The 20,465-nt window shown below is 55.8% G+C and overlaps 1 protein-coding gene across 2 annotated transcripts in view; it reads left to right on the forward strand.

Annotated features, from left to right (window-relative positions):
- Nucleotides 1–4,420: 4,420 nt before the first annotated feature.
- Nucleotides 4,421–20,465, forward strand: part of AGAP3 (ArfGAP with GTPase domain, ankyrin repeat and PH domain 3) — a 147,603-nt gene continuing 131,558 nt past the window's right edge. Inside the window, exon 1 of one of the 2 annotated variants that reach the window (XM_054814666.1) lies at nt 4,421–4,863. In XM_054814666.1, the coding sequence (XP_054670641.1) occupies nt 4,587–4,863 (277 nt within the window). In that variant the 5' untranslated portion in view covers nt 4,421–4,586. The remainder of the gene's footprint in view (nt 4,864–20,465) is intronic. The other variant, XM_054814668.1, reaches the window with a different exon arrangement.

Here is a 20,465-nt window from a genome sequence, read left to right on the forward strand (position 1 = left end):
GAGACAACATGGTGCGTTGTAAATATGTGCATGACCTACAGTTAAAATCACAGACTGGGGATCACAGACAGGCAAGGGACCCCCCCCAGATGCGTGTGCAAGGCAGCGGTGTAGGTGACCCCCCAGACGCGTGTGCGAGGCGAAGGTGAGCAGGGACAGCACGGGCGCCGCGGCATTCAGCAGAGGCGAGACCAGCGCTGGGAAATGGCATCCAGAGTTTTGCATTTTGAAAAGTTATTAAGGCATCTGAGAGGATTCAGAAAAGAAACAGGAAAATTATCTGAGGTTTGGAGAAAACATCTTACTTTGATCTTTCTAAGCCTTACAACCGCGTCAGAGCAGAGGTTGAGTGGTGATTCGATTGCGGTGCCCAAACACCTCTCTAGGGGAGAAGGTGGCTGGGGTGCGGCACTGGGAAGGGGCCGCAGAGCTCCTCTGAACCGCTCCCCGCCATGCCGTGTCGGTATCTCACCAGCAACGCGCGGCGAGGTTCCCCCTCACCCGACGCGTTGTCTCAGAAGAGCTGGGAAATGAGTTCCACCCGGTATCTTAACTGGTGAAAGTGCAACAAGACCAAGTGGGCGAGAAACTGCCAAGAGCAAGAGAAGGACAAACCACGCGGGATTTCGGACAGCATCGCCACGGCGAAGGATCCGGCGGGCAGCGGGGGGGAACGGACGCACGTGCTAATGGAGTCACGAGCAGAAAGAACAAACCTCAGTTGGGGGATATATTCACGTGAGACCGAAGAATTTAAAATGTCTGTTAGAATTAGCTGCCATTCATTCGATCACCCGAGCTCACCAGCTGATGTGCCGAGGCCCGTTTCGAAGTCGGACCCTGACGGTTCCATGCCGGGAGCCGGCGGGGTGTCAGTGCCACGGGGGTTCGGGCAGAGCGCGAGGCAGGCCGGGTTTGGGGGGAGCATTGCCTTCCCCGGGCCAGCCGGTATGGCCGGGAGAAGGCTGCCGAGACCTCAGCCCCCGCTGTCTTTCCCGGCTGAAGCCGCTGCCGAGAGCACCAGGCGTAGCAGCGCAGCGCGTGCCTGCGGCGGGGACGACGGTTGTTCTGCCCGCGGGTCTCGCCCAGGCACCTCCAGCGAGTTCCTGCTTCAGCCAGACTTCGGCTGTGCTTAGCCAAAACACGTTGCGGGTCTCACCGCAGAGCTCCCCGGGTGAGATTTTACAGCCGGGGCAGTGCGGAACGGGACCCCGCGGAGCCCTCACGTCGGTGCGTCCCGGACCTCCCTGGAGAAGGGGACGCTGGCGCCGCGCACGGGGCAGCCGCTGGTTGGGGAAAAGCGGGACCTGGCTGATGCCATACGCAGAAGAAAGCCTGTGGGTGTTATCTTTGCCATTTAAATTTAATTGGGGAAATGATGGAGCAAAGCTGGAAGAAAATAGATTTGATGTGACACCGTGTCCGGGGCAGGAGACGTTCTGCCGACCTCAGCAATCCGGCTGTCACGGAGCAGCCCCCACCTCCCCCGGGATGAGCAGAGGGAATCGCTGCCCGGAACCAGCCCATCACACGAGACATCCCGGCGTTAGACTTCTGACGCCAGTCCTTTCAAGATGGATTTTCAAATCTGTCCCTTTTTCTTGGTCATCCAAGAAATTCTGCTTGAGGTTTGCATTTAAATTCATAGTTTTTAGTCTAATCTTTCCTTTTCAGTGATTTTACTTGACTTCCACTCTGTTCAAGGAAATTAAACCTTTTGAAGCACTACATAAACATGTTATTGGCTCGGATTATCGCCTATTAGTCTGGATTGATTGCAATCCCATTATGATCACTAATTGCAGGACGACCGCTCACGGATTATACCAGCACCCGTCCCTTTCAGAGCGTCAGGCCACGGGGTTCACTCGGGACCCTGACCTCAAAGCCCGAACGCAAACCGAGGGGCAGCGTGAGATCTGCAGATCAGGAGAAAAGCAGACAGCAATGGATTTTTTTTCTTTTTTTCCTCTTGTTCCTTCTCCAAGAAAGAAAGGGAAACTATTGCAACGTATACACGCGCGTGCGTGTGTGTACGTATTTTTATTTAAAAAAAGACTAATCCTGCTGCTGGGACTTCACAGACCTTACAGAAATAGAGGAATCTCCCCGAGGACCTCTGGAAATTCCCCAGGCTGCAATAGCGATGCTTTCCAGGTGCTCCCTTAATGAAACCGTCGCCGTTGGCCCAGGAGCCCTCATGGGGTGACGGTGCAGGACCACACAGACGCAGGACCTGCAGCCTTCTACTGGCCCTCCCCTCCGAGGAGACAGGAGACCGAGAAAAAAGCCCCAAGACAGTGGTTTCGGACGAACCATCAGAGCAGTTTTCTCGTTCGGAGATGATGAAATAAATGTTCTCATCAGCAGAGGAACTGGGGGATACCCGCAAGGCGACCTTCCCAGATGGCTCTTTCTTTTCAGACGTCGGTAGGCTGGAAAGCCCTCGGCACGCGACACCAACGGAGCTTTCTGAAGAAACGAACCCAGCCACTTTGGCGGCACCGGGCGAGGAGCCGGTTTAGACAGCCAAGGCACCAAGGAAACGTCTCAGACGGAAGCGTCGGCGGGAGAGGACACAAAACAGACTCGCGGCTCCGGGACAGGCTCGCGGGGGCAGGGGTCCCCGTCCAGCGCCTCCGCAGGGGTTTGGACAGGGCACCCCTGGACCGCTGGCCCTTGCCTGCAGCCAGCCGGGTCAGGCAGCGCCCGTGAACACCGACAGACAGACACATACAAAAACACCAGTTTTCAGAGCAGGCTCGGGGCACGGCCCGGGCGCTGCAGACCAGGGTGCGCAGCTCGCGCGCCCACGTCACCAGCAGCGAGTGCAGGGCAGAACAGACGCACCGTGGTCTCACCTGACGTCAGGGAAGAGCCAGCCCGGCTGCTGTAAAGCGAACTCGTTACTCACAGATCCATTAAGAGGTCTCGGAAAGCATCGGCGAGGGTACAGGTGAGGGTGATCCGGGCGCTACAACAGATGTGGATTTTCTAAAAGCTTTCAGCAAAACCCTCAGAAAGGTTTTTTCTAATAGAAGCTTTCTCATGGTGCAGGCTGCAGGGCCCGCACGCTCGAGGAATCCCGGAGGCCAAAAGAGGGAGACCAAGCGGGCAGGGATGCGCTTCTCCCACCCACACCCCCAGCACCCGGCTGCCCGCACCAGGGGATGCCTGAGCCCGGGAGGCGTTTCTTCCTCCTCCTCCTCCTCCTCCTCCAACCCTTCCCACCATCACCTCCCAGAGGGGTGGGGGGTGGGAACCTGCCCCCAGCCACCCCCGAGCCCCCCTGGGCACCAGGGCATCGCCACCCCGAGGGGCTTTGGTCCCGGTGGGACCGAGGGAGAAATCCGTTGGGGTCTTGATGGCCTCAGCTGGCCATTTTTCAGCTCTGCCTTCGTCTCCCTAACTATACTTTCTCAGTTAATCTCCCAGGGCTCATGACCCTGTTTTCTTTGTTTCTCGGCTTTTTGGAAGATGCCCTCTCGTTCGCACGGGCCGCAGCGAGCTCAGCTGGCTCTCACGCTGCCTGCAGGCCGGGGTGCACAGGCCCGCGGTGCTGCCGACGCGGTGCCCTGCCGCAGCCGCTCTCGTGCTCGCCCCTCGCGGGCTGTTTTTGGGGCTGGGCACAGTCGGGTGGGCTTCGTCGGCCCCTGCCCGGCGCAGCGACGGGGCTGGCAGCCTGACGGTGGCGGCTGCGGAGAGCCCCATCGGCGCGACCGCGTGCGGCTTCGTTAGAGGGACCCACCAACCGCCCCGGCGTCCTGCCCGCGGCGTCCGAGCGTCCCCCTGCCCGAAGCAGGCTGTGAGTGAGGCGAGAGCGGCGGGGCCCTGTGGGCAGGGGGTGCCCGGAGACGGGACCCCAGCGTGGTGGGGCAGCCGTGGGGGATCACGCAGTGACCCCCTGGGACCGGCCGTGTGTCACAGCTTCGCTAATGGCCTTGGCGTGACAAGGGTAACGCGACATCGCCTCCGAAATACCGTGGTGGCCACAGCGGGGTCCCGAGGCCAGGCCGGGGGGGCATCGCCCGGGGTCCCGCGGGGCTGCCGAGGGGTCTGGGGGCGTGGGGAGCGAGAGGCGGCGGGACGGAGCGGGGGGGGGGGGGGGGCCGGCGGGGCGGCGAGGGGATGGGGCGTCCCCGTTGGCCTGACCCGGCCCGGCCGTGGCTGCCCGCAGCGGGACAGCAGCGTGGGGGCGGGGGGCGAGCCCCGCTGCCTGCGGGCAGAGCCGGGGGACACACGCGTGGGGCCGTGCCGGAGCGGGGCGGCGTGGGGCCTGGCGCGGGGCCTGCCGTGGGGCAGGGCTCGGTCCCCCCCGGCCCGGTCTCTTCCCCCCCCCCCCGCCCCGCCCCGGGGCCGGTCCCGCTGCCGCCGCCGTGACGCGGGCGCGGGCGGGGCGGGGGCGGCGCGTGACGCGGGGCGCGCTGCCGGCGGCGCGGAGCGGAGCGGAGCGGGGCGGGGGGGGGGCGGCGCGGCGGGGCGGGGGCGGCAGAGCCCGCAGAGCGGCGGAGCCCGCAGAGCGCGGCCATGCAGCGGCTGCCGGCGGCCCCGCGCCGCTGACCGCCGGCCCCGCCGCCGCCGCCGCCATGAACTTCCAGGGCGGGCCCGGGCAGAGCCCGCAGCAGCAGAGCCTGGCGGCGCCGGGCGGACCGGTGCCGGTGCCGGTGCCCGGTCCCTCGGGCCCGCAGCCCGGCGGGCCGCCGCCGCCCCAGTTCGGGCTCTCCAACTCGGCGGCGATCCGGGCCGAGATCGGGCGCTTCGAGTCGGTGCACCCCAACATCTACGCCATCTACGACCTCATCGAGCGCGTGGAGGACCTGGCGCTGCAGAGCCAGATCCGCGAGCACGTCATCTCCATCGAGGGTGAGGCGGACGGGCCGAGCCGGGGCGAGCCGAACCGAGCCGGGCCGGGCCGAGCCGAACCGAGCCGGGCCGAACCGCGCCGGGCCAGGCCAAGCGGGGCCGCGCCGGCCCCGACCGCGCCGAACCGAACCGAACCGGGCCGGGCCGCGCCGCTGCCCTTTGTCCCCGCCGGCCGCTGCACCTGCTCCCGGTGCCCGCCGGGGGCGGCGGCCTCGCCCGCTGCCTGCCCGCGGGGCCCGGCTGGAGCCCCGCTCCGCTCGCCGGGTCGGGACCGGCCGCGCTGCCCGGCGGGCCCCGCACCAGCGGCGAGAAGCGGCAGCGCCGGCCCGCGGGGGTGGCCGGAGGCGCGGCGGGGCCGGGCCGCGGCCTGCGCCGAGGCGGGCCGGGGCCTGCGGGGCGCGGCGCCCCACCCTCCGCGCCCCCCCCCCCCCTCGCTGCCTAGAGCCGGGCCGGGGGCGGGGGGCCCGGGCGGGCTCCGTCCCGGGGGCTGCGGGCACCGGGCGGGGGCCGCTCCGCAGCCGCCCCCTGCCCCGGGGGTCCCGGCCCGGCGCCGCGGCCTGCAGCGCTGGTGGTCGCGGCCCGGCAGCCTGCGCAGAGCTGGAGGCCGATGGCCTTCGTCCTTCCCTTCGGGGAGCTGCTGCCTGGGCGCCCGGCTCTGGGTCGGGGCGGGTCTGTCCGGAGCTGGTGGGCCACGGAACCGGAGGGGTGTGCGATGTGCTCGTCAGAGCCGCAGAAAACTGCAGCCTCGGCCCGAGGAACTCGCAGCTGAAGGGCTGAGATGGAGCCGAGCGAAGGGACAGACCAGGGCAGGGAAGGTCGCAGCTCGGTGCCGAGGCTGGTGTTGGGCTGGGGGGCGGCTCACGGCAGCCCAACCAAAAGGTCCCTCTGGCTGGCTTTGCTGATGCTAATCCTCAGATTCTTGCAGCAAAGCTTTGCCCTTTAGCAAAGCAAGCCTCGGGGCCACGGGCGCCATTTGGTCCCCATAAGATTTGGTGGCTTGTTGAGTGTTGCTGTTTCCCTGATGTGGTTTTTGTTGTCCCTGCTCGATTTTGGCAGCGCGTTCGGGTCTGCTCCCGCTAACTCGCGCCAGAAGTGTCGCCGCAGGTGACGCGCGGGACCGGTTTTGGAAAGCGGTGGCCCCGCTGTCGCGGGCGCAGGCAGGGAGCGGCGCGGTGGCAGCCTCCGTGGCAGGTGACGCTGCACGGGGCCGTGGGTCTGGGCCAGGCGGCCTCCCTAGAGCTCTTCTCAAGGTGCCTGCATCCCGCTTCAGTCATCGGGAAGGTTTCTTTGGAAAGAGGAAAACTAAGAGGGACTGTAACAAAAGTCTAAAAGATTGCATGGTCAAGGGGATATAAATTCAAGAATTTACTGCGTCTGTCTTGTGGCACAAGGACAAATGACGCTCAGTGGGATCAGAACGGGGCAAATGTAAAACCAATAAAAGGAGGGGGCTTTTTTCCGTGGCTGCTCTGTGAGGTCTGCCACAGAAAGCCGTTGAATCAGTGGAATGTAATGAGGTGAAGAGGGAAGGGATTTGTTCTGGAGATGAGTGGGAGTGCGCAGGCCTTAGCCCTCTGCGTCGGGGCTCCAGCCGGTCTCCAGCTGGGGGGTCAGTGTGGGTCTGGCGGGGGAAGACCATCTTGCTTCCGTTCCCATGGGTTTCCTGCGGCTCATCCTCGTGCCTCTGATGGCAGCTGCAGTGGGAGACCTGAGGGCCCGGTAACTGGGATGACACGGTCTGATCCTGCTTGTGATTCCTGTGTTGTGGGACGGGGAAGCTGCCAACTGAGATAGTGCTGTACGAAGCCCGGGTCTTACTCCCGAGTTGCTCCGCAGGCAGAGCGTGGGCGGCCGACCCTCCTGGGCTCCTGGCGTCCCTGCCCCTCGCACCTCGTCTCCCTCCCCGCAGGGACATAGAGCCGCTCCCGCTGCTCCCCGGGGTGTTGGGTGCACGTGTCCCTCCCCGGCTGTCTGTCCTCGCCTGCCGCCACCTTCCTGTGCTCTGTCCTGCGCCATGTGAACATGTGTAAGCTGGTGGCGAGCACGTTGGCGTTCAGGTGCGTCTCTTAGCAACTTCACTCGCGGTGCGTGTTTTCTCCTGCTGCTCAAAGGAAGGTGTGAAAACAAAATTCTTTCACAGGCAGCTGCAAACGGTCAGGGCTTCCCAAAGCTGGACGGCAGCCGTCCGGTTTAACCCGAAGATGAGGCGTGAAGGGTGACCAGTGCGCTAGCAGGCGGCCACAGCGCGGCTTGCTCGGCGTCGCACAGGGCTGTGTGACGGGGCTGGAGGCCTGGCGTCCTCGGGGGCTTTGCCTGTGCCCACCGCAGACCCATCCTGTCTCTTCTGGTCCTTCCCTGCCTCCTCCCTCCTTTCTTTCCGGCTGCGGATTTGGTGGAGCAGGAATCCCACAGATTTCCTTATCTTGGCTGCGTTCCCCACTTACCTGCTAGGCACTGGGTTAAATCGTGATCCTGGGGAAAAGTGTGCTGTGATTATGCAGCTACACGCAATACGTTACCAAGTGCATGTGAGAGACTGAATTAACGGTGGGGGTAATTAACCACTGGAAGAGTTTTGCTGGAGATGTTATCATTTCTTTAAGTGCCTGAGCCTGGAAGGGAATATCCTTCTAAACTGTGTGTTTTGGGCTCGATACAGAAATTGCTCGAAGAGAATTTTTGTTTATGCTCTTGATCTGAAGATCAGATTCTGTGACCGTGACGACTGCTTCTGGTCCTAAATTCTGTTCTGGAAGTTGCCAGTGAAATCCCAAATCCTACTTCCTAACACCGAGTGCTGGATATTGCAAGACTTGCTCACGTCCTCTTACCAGATTCTTTTTCTGCAGGCAATTCCTTCCTTTTTAAAAGGGCAGAAGGCAGGGGCCAGTTCCTTTCTGCAGCGGCCGCGGTGTGCTGAGCCGTCGGAGCCGGGGTTCCGTTTGTCAGTGCAGGTTTTCACCTTCAGAGCTGTGTTGGCGGGCAGGAGGGGGAGGCGTTAGCAGGAGGTGTGTTGTACGGGAACCGTGTGGTTTTGCGGCTCATGCTGCAGGCAGCATTGCCAAGGAGGGAGACGAGGCGAGTGTTGCGTAGGCTGCTGCAGCCCGGAGCCCTGGTCGCCCCGCTGGGTCGGGGGGAAGCAGCCTTTCCCAGGAGGGATGAGAAGAGTTTGGAGTCAACGACGGGGCGAAAACTGGCTGCTGCTCGCTGGTCAGCCTCTCCTGGGCCCAAACAGAGGTGTCGTTCGGAGTGTGGCTGTGGAAGGAAAGGGAAATCTGCTTTATTTTGGCCTCCTCCGTGAGGCTGGAGCTTCGTTTGGGGGCTGTGGCAGGAGAGAGGGCTGTTGGGCACGCGGGGCTGGGAAGGCGGTGGGTTGGGCTGGTCGCCAGCGTCGGCTGAATCACAGGCAGGACCCTGGTTTTCAGTAGTTTCTAACCGCCAAATTTGGACAGATTTTCAGGGGGCTAGCAGAAAGCGTTTCCCTCATCCCAGGCTTGTTTCTTTGCCAAATTTCAGAGACTGCTGCAAGCTGCCGAGCTCTATAAAAGATTTTATATATGCATAAAGCAAAATTATACGCAACTTGAGTTCTGAGGTTGGTACAACCCCTGCTTGTAATAAATGTGACCTCTAACTACGTTACTCTGGAACAGACTATAGACAGAATTATATTAATAGAATTTGTAATTAGAACAGTAATTACACAGCACTTAATTTCTTTTGTAGCAGTGAATTTTCGGAAGTGACCAAAACGTGGGTTCTAGGCAGGGGGAGCGCCGCCGCCGGTGCAGGGAATTACCTGAGGGACGCGCAGGACGGGGACGGCGAGTCACAGGGCGCAGCAGCAGCCAGCGTGGATCCAGCGACACGCCGGGGGGAGCGAGGCGGGGAGGTGGGGACGCGAAGGAGGATCACGCTGCGGGGCTGAGAGGATGGTTACATGGAGGTCGTCTGCATGCGTAAAGTGGTGAATGCCAGGAGGGAGGAGGTGGAAGACAGAGGAGGAGAAGTAGGTGAGATCCCTCAGCGGAGCTTTTGTCAAATGACAGGCATTTTTTCCTGACGTTAGCTGTCATGCACGTGTCTTGCAGCCCACCTAAAGGCTCAGCTCTCAGGAGAAGCTTGGAGAAGGTTGTCAGCCGTGGTGAGAGGACTCGGTGGCCAGGTAGCAGGAGCGAGAATCTCCGTTTGAATGAGGGTAGTCAGTTTTACCCGGAGCGTGTGTTTTTTCCCTTTATTGTCCTTTCACACCCCTCCAACACACTTCTCAACTCGTTTTGGTTCCTTTCTGCATTTTAAGAAGCAGGATCCGTTTGGAAAAGCTTTCTTCTACATTTTTTCAGCTGTTGCCTCTCTGGCAGAGGCACAGGATGGAAAAAGCCCTGGAAAGCGATCTGCCGATAGCAGGCCAGCAGTGAACTGTGGCTCTGCGTCTGGCTTTGGCTGGGCGGGCATCACCTTTGAACGTTGGCTTTGCGCTGCTCCAGGTCCCAGCTGTTTTGCTGGGTTTAAGAGCAGAAGGGACTGTTGGGTCACTTGGTATGAACACTTTCACCCCAGGATTTCTGCCTTTTCCCAATCAGCTAAATATAAGGCGTCGGGTTAAGGCATATTTTTGAGATACAGTTATGGTCTAAGCCTTGCTACCTTAGGAGTTTTTCTCCACTGTTAGCTGTCTCACTGTTAATAACTAGCATAATTTTTTCAATAGGCATCTCCAACATGCTGGATATTTTTTTTTTTTCATTTCTCTCTAAGAGTACGTAGTCCTTTGATACTGGGGATTTTTGTGTTTAAAGCCGCTTGCACCAATTAATGAGGTCACTTTTCTGTCTATTTCTGATGAGTTAAGCTGACTGAACCGTGTCATTTTACTCAGTTCCAGCATGAGTTTTACAGCTCTAGTCTGCATCCTTTTCCAACGTCTTTTGAAACTGGTTCCTGATGCTCTGATTCACAAAGCAAAATCTGAGGCGGGAGTTGCCGTTGATGCAGTATCTCCTTGAGGAAGATAAGAACGAAGCTCACTGGAGTCCTCCCTGCCACGGTTCTGGGGAGCCCCGTGCTGCCAGGCCGCGCGCAGGGTTTGCCGGCATGTCCTTGCTCAGCTGAATCAGCCTCAAGTAAATTACACCCTTTGGGAAGGAGAGAGTTCTGCTTAGCTAGCTTTTTCCTGCTAATTCCATGACCTCTGCAGAATTGCCCTGTTTATGTGTGCCTGTAAGTTCCCGAAGGCTTGGAAACCACAGGGAATGGTGGCGAGGTGCGGTGGGAGAGGCTGTGCTCCGTCTCCTCCAAGAGCAGCAAACTTCAGAGCCGTCAGCATGTCTCTGCTCCCGGGGCTGGAGCCGAGCATGCCGGGCGGCCGCGCAGCTTCTGTCGGGCTGCCCCTTCTGCGTGCCAGATCGGGGCAGGGCTCCTCTGTCACCGTAGTCTTGAGCTTTGCTGGAAATTAAGTGCAAAGGTGGTTAAAAGAACACAGACATGAGAGACTGGGCAAACGTTCTGATTACACGCTCTGTTTTGTTTGGATGGGGCGTGCTGGGGTCCCAGGGCAAAGACTCCCAGGAGAGACTCCTGAGGGTACTTGGCAGCGCTTCTCCAGCCGCCTTCCGTGCCAGCAAGGGCAAGCGCTGGGTCCTCCAGCACAGCGCGTGTCCTCGCCTGGCAGAGTCGTCGGCAGGGCTGATGCTGCTCGGCATCTCCCAGAGCCGATGCCTGGCGTGAGCGGTACAAGCAGAAAGGTCTGCGTGGGGAGAGTCTCGGAGCCGGTCCTGGTGCGAGGGGAGACCTTGACCCCGTGGGAGCAATGGGCAGAGCAGAAACGCAGCAGGAGGAGGCCTGTAACATGCTTGGACAAATACATCCGCTGTTTCTGTGAGGTTTTATATTGTGGCCTAAATCATCCGGAGCCACCTTTGCCAGATGCAGCTCTTACCTCGTAGAGCTTACAACTCAAGAACAAGGTCTTGTGGGAGAGTGAGAAAATCAGAAGAAGCAACTGCTTGATGCTGTGATCGACGGGAGCTGGGAGAGATGATGAAGCCAGAACAGGAAGACTGGAGGATGATCTTGATAGCTGAAGACTGAGTAGGATGAAGTTGCAGGTGCCATGGTGAGGAAAGAGAAGTTTTCTGGCACTGTGGGGGTAAAACGCTGACATTGTGGCTGAAGAGGAAAAGATGGGGACGTGGAGGCACGCCGCAGGGGAAGAACGGGATTCGGATGTGGTCTCAGTGAGAGCATCGGAGATTTCTGTGGCTGCGGCTTCACAATTGCCTCGATCCAACACAAGTGTGGTTGCTGCTAGGAGGGACAATGTGGCTCTTCCCACCTGGCAGCTCCTTGCCTGCCCTCCCTTTTGCCAGCGCTGGTTGCTGCGTGGTGAGCTGGATCAGGGAACTGCCCTGTTAGGAACCGAGCTTTGCACTGGCCTTTGGATCAGTTTTCAGGTGCTCACCGGGCTCATGGTGCGACCGCATGAATGTGAGTGTGGGCACAGGTGAGGAGGGGGTAATGCATGGACAGAGCTGAGGGGGAAGGCAAAATGGACCTGTCTGCTGATTCTGAGCTTGCGTGGGACAGCTTAGTAACCGTCCTGGCCACGACGGCAGCGCAAGTCAAATGCCTGGAGTGTAGGAGCCAGCGCCTGTTTGAGGGATGCTTTCTCCAAGTGTTTTGCCAGATGTGGGCAGGTCTTCCTGAGCTCGGTGTGGATTCTGTGCGTTGTTTAGTCCTTGCTGGCTCTCATCCCTTGGCTTGTTCAGTTTTCCTTGACCCAAGGTAAACACGTAGCACTCACGATTTCTCCCAGCAGGGAGTTTCACAGTTCGGTTGCAGTCTTTTGCCTGTTTGGGGACAGTTCTGCACCGTCCCGGTGCTCCACACAGCAACGTCCCACTGACCGGCAGCTGCCTGGGCCTCTCGGAATAGGGACGGCTGTGGTGACACTGTCCCCGGGAGCTGCCTCTGCGTTCGCTGCAGGGCGAGACCTCGGTTTGTGGCCGGGACTGTCGCTTGCCCTTTCCTTCTGTCCCTGGGCTGGAGCAGCTGGGGCTTTGCCGGGTGAGGACCCAGAAGGAGAAATTTCAGTGTGCTGAGATTTTGGCAGTTGGTCTGTGAATAGTTGATCTTGCCATCTGCTTTCAGGAGGTTTCCTCGGGCTCCTGATGGAGCGTGTCCGCTTACTGTGTGGACCTTTGAGTCTTGGGCAGTGCTGGGCTCTTGCCTCCTCTGGAGTTTCACCAAGACGAGGATTAAAGGTGTCTGTGCATCCAGGCTGGTTGTTAAAGCTGGTGATAGGGCTTCTGGTTAATTTGGGTGGCCAAAGTAGGTTTAAAGTATGCCTGATCTGGCCCTTAAACCGTGTTTCCAGGTGGGCTGACTGATGTGGAATGGGTCTCACCTTCTCCCCTCATCCGAAGTAGACCCTGGGCAAGACTGGGTCTTCCCGGTGCCCCTGGGCACTGGGGCAGCCCTTGAGCTAAAATCCCAGTCACTCTCTCAGCTGGGGTGAATGTGAGGGGGCTGTGGGCAAGGGCCACGAGTTCCAAAGGAGCAGCGATGGGCTGAAAGGCTGATGCAAAACCCAACTGTTAGAAATTGAGGGATACCAGAGCTGCCCCACCAACTTGCCTGTGGACAGACTTCTTAACCTGGACGAGCACCCTCAGTAAGTACCATCGTGTTTCTGTTGCATCCCTCGCTGGGCAGCAGAGTCCTCTTTCTCTTCATGATCCCACCTTCCTACTTTGGCATCTGATTTTTTTCAAATCCTCCTCCAGGACTTTCTGCGAGTCAGAGCCTCCTGTACAGCCGCTGCACGGAGTGAACCGACCACGTCCAGTGTATTTCTGCCTACGGTGCCCTGCACGAAAAAGGCAACTGTGGTCTTATTTCCCTCTGCCTCTTCCTGCAGTGCTCTGGGCATCTTCTCTGAAGTGTTGTAGTGAGAGCAAGGAGTCTTCTGAGGCAGGAAGGCTGAAAATTGAGATCATTTTAGCCTGCTTCCCTATTGAAAGGAGGTTCTGATTAAGCCCTGTTCTTCTGCATCCGCTTGCCTCTCCTGCCCCACTAACTTTCAGACCTGCTGTCCAGTTTCAGCCAAACCTGGCAAACCCCTGCTGTTTCCAAATTCCTACAGATCCCAAGAAAATAGGTATCTAGACAGAATGACCCTGCCCGTGTCACGCGGAGGGAAAGGGACATCTGTGTCTGTCCTCGCTGCCGTGGGGCTGCATCTCGGCACCGGAACCTCCGACGTGCGTGAGTCACTCTGGAAGTTCTCGCCTGGGGTTATGTATGAGATCTTGTTCTTTCCATGTGATCTGCGTGGTGATGAAATCCACTCAGTCGTCGAGAGCACTGCGCCTCAGTTACAGCTAACTGGTTGCTGCGTCCGAAATCCTGGCCTTGTCGTGCTGATGCTGTAGTCCTGGCGGGTGGGGAGCCACCAGCTTCGGGTTCGTCATCTCATGACTCAACTGCTGCAGTGGGTAACGTGGGCTGTCAGCCCCTGACACTTGCTCCCTGTAGCATGTTTGTTGCTCACTTGCCTCCTGCTGTTGTTCTGCTGTTGTTTTTTGGACAGCTTTTGATATTTAGCCCAGCAGTGACTACTGTGCTTAATAAAAAGGGCTTTGACCTTCAGATCAGCCTCCTGCGAGTGCTTGTCCCTTCCCCAGTCTCCGGATGAACGAACGGCAGCGAACGGAGCACAAATCCGTGAGCGGAGCAGCGCTGCTGGCCGGCGGGCGGCCGAGGCTGGTGCTGTCCCCAGCGGATGGCGGGTGCTGCAGGGTTGAAAGCACTATGGCACTTCAGTTTGGGAATGGTTAGGTGTGAGTCTGCTGCTTCTGCTGCTGGTTTTTTCATTAGTCACCCCTCGGAGCCTTATCTGATCAGGTTCCTTCTGCAGAAGATACTGCAAAAACACAGGGCACAGAGAGCCCTGCCGCAGAGCTCTTGTAGTTGATTTAAAAATGAGAGGCAGATGCCGATGAGCAAGTGGGGAGCGCGCAGAGACAGTGGGACAGCATGGGCTGCGTCGCGGACGTGGACTTAACATGGCAGTCATCTAACCTGTGGCGGTTTTGATGTTTCTGGTGAGTACAGAGGCACAGGAGAGCTTTAAGGAGCAATTTGAAAGAGGATAATAACGCGGATTTCAGGTTGTTTACAGAGAGCTCTTTTCAAACATGAAGTACAAATGGGAGAAAATAGAGAGGTGTTTGCTTGAAATTTAGCAGCTGGGAAGCGGAGATTGCTGTCACAGTTCGGGAGGGAGAAGAGTCAGCTCTTCAGCAGCGAAGGAAGGATAGTTGTTAACGTACGAGCAGTTTGGGAGGGTGAAGACAGGCAGCTTGCAGTTGACGTGACAGAAGAGGAGGACCCGGAGGGGGGATTCAAAGGGAGGGTTGGCCTGCTTAAGAAAGAGAGGTTAGGAAAATAATTTTAGCAGCAGCTTTCTGACTGCATATGGATGAGGCACGATTTTATGCGTTACAGACAATTTCAGGGGGAAGGGTGCAATAGCGACTGATGCAGAGTGGAAGCCTGGGGCCTTTGTGTGGCCCGGTGATGAAGGCTGTATTTCAGGGACTACAGCTTGTGTAGCTCTGTAGGGGTTTAGGGACAACCAGGGTATGGAGAGGAGAGTTAGGTCCATGAACTCTGTTCCCTGTCTGAATGGTGTCCTTAACTCACAGCCAGGATCTAAGTGATGTCCCCAGGCATCGAGCAGCAAGGGCTTGGGGGAAGAGGGGACAAAGCTGGGATTAGTAACAGCTCTCTTTAATCACGTTGAGCTTGGGTTTCTGGGTACACACTTGAAATGCTGGAGGGGAAAATAAGCTGAGACTTCATTTTGGACAGGAGACAGTCCAGGAATAGAAAGGCAGAACTATGAATCATCAACATAGAGCTGAGAGATGGCATTAAATTAAAACGTAAGGCTAGCTAGAAGAAGTGTGAAGGGAGGAGAAGGTGCTATGGGCAGACCATGTGAGACACCTGAAAAAGAGCAAAACTGAAGGTGGGGGCTGAGGACAATCTTTTTGAGGCTGGTGAAAGAAGCGGTAGAGAACTAACAGGAGGACCAAGAAAGAAGAATTGCTGGGACCAACAAGGACAAGGTGTCGTGGCCAGTTAGGTTCCTGAAGGAGTAGCTGGCAGGGTCCAGAAGAGCCCAGAATCTGCACATGAGGCAGGATCAACCTCGTGCAATCCCCCGGTGAGATGGGGGGGGCAATGGGAGATCATTTACCCACCTTCCTGTCTAGGGTCAAGGTGTCTGTCCTTCCTGAGGAATGTTTGTGGAACTGGCCTTTAAAGGACTGTCGGTGACAGTTATGTCTGAAGCCTTTCCAGGAGACTGGGGAGAGACTGGAGAGAGATGGATTTGATGGATGGACTATTGGGTGGGTGGCCGCATCCAAAGAGTTACGGTCAACGGCTCAGTGTCCACATGGAAACCAGTAATGAGTGGTGTCCCTCCAGGGCCTGAACTGGGACCAGTACTATTTAATAGCTTTATTAATGACATAGATATGTGCTCTCAGCATCTTTGCAGATGACATCAAGCCAAGCGGTGCAGTTGATAGCCTAGAGGAAAGGGATGCCATCCAGAGGGCCCCTGACAGGCTGGAGGAGTGGGCCCACGTGAACCTCATGAAGTTCAACAAGGCCAAGTGCAAGGTCCTGCACCTGCGTCAGGGCAATCACCAGTACCAGTATAGACTGAAGGATGAACTGATTGAGAGTATATAAACTCGGGGGGGAGCTGGCTGGGGGCGTGATCAGTGCCAGTGCTGCATCCAGCTCAGGGGTCCCCAGCACAAGAAGGACACGGAGCTGTTGGGGCGAGTCCAGAGGAAGCCACGGAGATGCTGCGAGGGCTGGAGCACCTCTGCTCTGGAGACCTCAGGCTGAGAGAGTTGGGCTGGTTCAGCCTGGAGAAGAGAAGGCTGCGGGGAGACCTTAGAGCCCCTTCCAGTCCCTGCAGGGGCTCCAGGAAAGCTGGAGAGGGGCTGGTGCCAAGGGCAGGGAGTGCCAGGCCAAGGGGAATGGCCTGAAGCTGCAGGAGGGGAGATGGAGATGGGATGTGAGGCAGAAATCCTTCCCTGTGAGGGTGCTGAGGCCCTGGCCCAGGTTGCCCAGAGAAGCTGTGGCTGCCCCTGGCTCCCTGGCAGTGTTCAAGGCCAGGTTGGATGGGGCTTTGGGCAAGCTGGGCTAGTGGAGGGTGTCCCTGCCCATGGCAGGGGTGGCACTGGGTGGGCTGGGAGGTCCCTGCCCACCCAAACCATTCTAGGATTCTATGAAATCTTTTCCAGTCTTTAACTGTCCTTTTCCTTAGAAAGTTTAACCTGAATCTTTTTTGCTCCCAATTTCAGCCACTTAGCAAGGGCAAAAGATTGTTCCCTTCCTTTTTGCAGCCGCCTCCTGCCATACTTGAAAACCGTAGCAGAATCCTCTTCTTTAGGCTTAATAACTTTAGGTCTTTGTCCATGACATTTTCTGGTCCTCTGTTCATCTTCATGGTCCTCTGACACTCTCTGCTTGATCACATCCCTCTTGAAAAGTGGTCCCCAGGGCTGGATGCAGCGCCCAGCCCGTGCTGGAAGAAGCCCAGAGCAGGACTTGCAGGGCTGTCTCTGTTCGTGCAGTTCAGCACGGTGGATGCCTTTTCTCAGAAGCGTGGTATTGCTGACTCCTGTGGGTTTGTGATCTGCTCTGACCCCCAGATCCTTTTCTGAAGAGTTGCTAACTAATCTGCAGCTCTCTGTCCTGGTCTTGGACAAATGACTAATGCTGCCTGAGTGCAGACACTCACAACTGCCTCTTTGGAATTTTATCCTTTTTAGACAATGTCTCCATTTGACAAAGCCATTTAAGATTCTAATCCTTGCAGTCATTCTTAGTTTCATGCCACCTGCAATTTTAATAAGCATACTTTCTTCCATCGTCTGGTTGGTTAATAAGAATATTGCAAAGAGCTGATCCTAGGAGAAACCTTGCCCGATACAAGCTGATACTAATTTCAATTTTATGGTTATCTTTGATAAATATTCGCAGAATAGTTACCAAATCAGTATTGTTCTGATCCTATAGTAGGTTTATTCTTCCTTAAAATAATTTTGAAAATATCATGTGAAACAGAGTGAGAAACCTTTCCTGATGTATGATACTTAACATCTGCTTCTCTGCTGCGCTGAAGGTCTGCTGCCCCATTGCAGAAGGAACTGGCTTTGGTTAGGCACCATTTGTTCCTAATAAATCCATATCTACTAATGCTTGCCTTGTCTTCCAGGGACTTACACGTTGTGGCTATTGTTGCTTTTTTTTAATGCTTTGAATCAGAGCGGTCTGAGAGTTCTTGGCGTCTCTATTTGTTCCTTTTTAATGGTGGGCGCCGCTCCTGCCTTTTCAGTGCAGTCGCCTTCCATCAGCCGAGAGCTCTCAGGGCTTGAGCTCTCCTGAGGTTGCTCCAGACAATTAAGCAGGCCAGGGTCAAGTTAATCAAAATCTGACATTGTATTTTTTCACTGAAAGCTCAGGTATGATTCTTTGGCCGCTGCTTCTTGTGCTGGACACCTCTTTGCTGTTTATAGCGAAGACTTAGGCAAAAAGGCATAAACCACTTTGTCCTCAGTGTCATTTCTGAATTGCCTTTTCTGTCCGCTGCGGAACAGACCAGTCTGTTTCATGTTGTTACCTTGAGTACTAATGTACAGGAGAATTGCTTCTTGCTGTTGCTTTGCCTCTTACTCTTTGTGTAGCTGTTCTGAGTTCAGCCTGTGGTGCCGATGCCGCTCTTTTGTATTTATCCTTATTAATCTGCCCTAATTTCCACTTTCCGCGTGCATGCCTTCCTGTGCCGGAGACCAATACGGAGCTGCAGTGAGTTACCCAAGTTGGTCTCCCAGCACACTTACTATTCCTTTGCACCAGGATAATTTCTGTTTGCGCCATTAGCACCATTGCTTTGAGAACATGCCAGCTTTCTATAATATCTTTTTTTCTTTTTCTTTTTTTTTCTTTTCTTGTGATTTTGCGTCCTGTAAGACCTTGCCTATGGAGTTCAGTGGTGTCTGCCTTGGTGGAGTGTCTTGTTTATAGTTTGCTGTCCTTCCTCTGATATATCGTAAGACCTTGCTGGGCACTCTTTTAGCTGTTCTGCCTCCTCCCGACAGCTTTCTTTGGAGGGTTTGGTGAAAGATGCTTTGGTAGACTATAAGATGTGGAAATTAAGTTGGAGAGAGTCTAATGTAAAATTGTCGGACAAAAATGGCACGTGGCCTGCTGCAAGTAAGACATGGGTGTGGGAGAATTTGTCCAGCCCCTTCTGCCTGGGAGCCCGGGCTCGGAAGTGGGTTGTTGGAGAGAGGATTGCACAACGCGGCTGCGATGAGACATTCAGTGAACTTGTGATGGAAGGACACGAGGAAACTGTGATGGTGAGAGGGGTGAGACTAAAGTGTATTCCTCTTGCAAGGACAAAATGCCTAAAAGTATGTTGAGCTCAGTCAACTGGGTTTTGTGAGTTTTGTTTTTTAAACGCAGAATTTGATATTGGAGTGTCTCTTCAATTATTTTGCTGTGTATTCTGAACTAATAAAACTTGCGTTATTACCCCTCTATTTAGCTTAACGAATTGTTTGGCTGAGGCATTTCCCCGCCAAACATGTGGGTTGGACTGAAAAACATGGAGAGGTGGAGAATGGCAGAACCGTTCCTGTTGGAAGGGACCGTGGGAGGTCTCTAGTGCGACGTCCCACTCAGCGTGAGGTCGGTGTTGCCTTCCGAGCAGATTGCGAGGGGCTCCGTCCAGCTGAAAAGGTCTTGAAAACCTCCAGGGATGGGGGTTCCACACCCTCCCTGGGCAACACGTTGCAATGGTGCCTAATCCGCTCTTTCCTTCAGTCGATTGTTCCAGTTGTTAATTCCTCTAGCTACTAATAGTTAGCATTTAATTTCTAATTTGCATTCATCTGGTTTAAAGTTCCATTTTTTTATTTCTTTCTTTAGATTGGACTAAATAAAACTCTGTTACCTGAACATTATTCCCTGAAAAGTTTACTTTTACTTTATAATCAATTATCTCTTGATGTTCTTTTTGGAAAGTTAATCACATAATGCTTGTTAAATGTCTCTTTGAGTTCATTTATTGTGCCCTTCAAAGAATTTTTATGGCTCTTCATTACCCAGTGTTCTTAAAACAAAAAAAATCAGACTATAGGCAACATGCTGTTACTCGACTCAACCACAGTTACATTTACTGTAAATCCATCTCCTTTCCCTATTGACTGTTCTTTTTAAGTATCTGAGGGTCATTTAGCTCTTTTGCTTCAGGATTGCGTTGAGGACTAATGATGAACTGCTCATCTGCTTGGACCTTTGAACCTTTCCCAGGATTTGAGCCCTGTCCTACAGGGATGGCTGGTAACCCTTGGTCAAATTACCTTGCACTGGGCAGTACAAAAAGGTGCTTTAGCTGAACGGACTCAGCTTGCAAAGCGATTCAGATCACTCAGTCAGGTCCCAGTCCTCTGCACTTAGGATTCTCCAAGTTACAGCATCAACCAGATGTTTTTCAACCGTGATCTTACTTTTACTTGCATTATTGCATTGCATAGAGAAAGCGTGGAGTAGCATCGGGTCTGGCATAGATTCATTCATCCCGTCAGAGAAGTGTTGTTTGGATCTCTGCAAGTCTCCAGTCCAGCCTACTCAAAGTCAGGCTCTCACCAGCACTAGATCGGGTTGGCTGTGGCTTTCCCTGGCTGAGTCTAGAAAACTCTTCAGAATGGAAATCATACCACGTCTCTGCAGGTGCTGCTCCCTTAGAGGAGTTTTTTTGTCGTAATCGTTCTCTGTGGTCCAAAGCCGTGACATGGTTCTATCGTCCCTTGTTGCACTGTCTGCTGTTGCTGAGAAGGGTTCAACTAGATCTTTGACGTAGCTGAAGGCTACTGTTAGATTGCCCCTTTGCCTCCTCTTTGCCAGACTGAGGAAGCCCATCTCCTCAGTGTCACCACGTAGATCAGGCCCCTCGCCACTTGGTAGCCATCTGTTAGAGCCTCACCAGTTTCTCAACATCTCTCTTGAACTGGAGAGCCCCAAACTGGTGCAGCCTCACCAGTGTTGAGTACAGAGACACAACAGACTCCCTCAAACTGCTGACCATGCTTCTTCTGATGTAACCCAGGATGCTCTCTGCCTTCTTCGCCATGAGCACATGCTGTTGGCTCCTACTCAACCTGTGCGTGCCTTGACCCCGGGCTCATCTCCGGCAGACCGCTCTTAGCCAGCGGCTTCCCAGCCGGCCCTGCCGTGCGGGAGTCCTTCTGCCCCGAGCACAGACGTCTGCATGTCTCCATACTGAGCTTCATGAGGTTTCCCATCACCCAGTCCAAGCTTATCACGGTACTTGAGCATTAGAGCTCTGTTGTTCAGCATACCCACCTCCCCCGGTTAACGTTGTTTGCAGATCGCTCGGGGTGCACTCTGTCGTTACACGGGTGGTCGATGAAGGTATGGCATGATATCGGCCCAGTATCACCCCCTGGGCTGCTCTGCTCGTTCCTGGCCGACAGCTGGATATT

The sequence above is a fragment of the Grus americana genome, chromosome 2 (assembly GCF_028858705.1).
Source record: "Grus americana isolate bGruAme1 chromosome 2, bGruAme1.mat, whole genome shotgun sequence".
Classification (NCBI taxonomy): Eukaryota; Metazoa; Chordata; class Aves; order Gruiformes; family Gruidae; genus Grus; species Grus americana.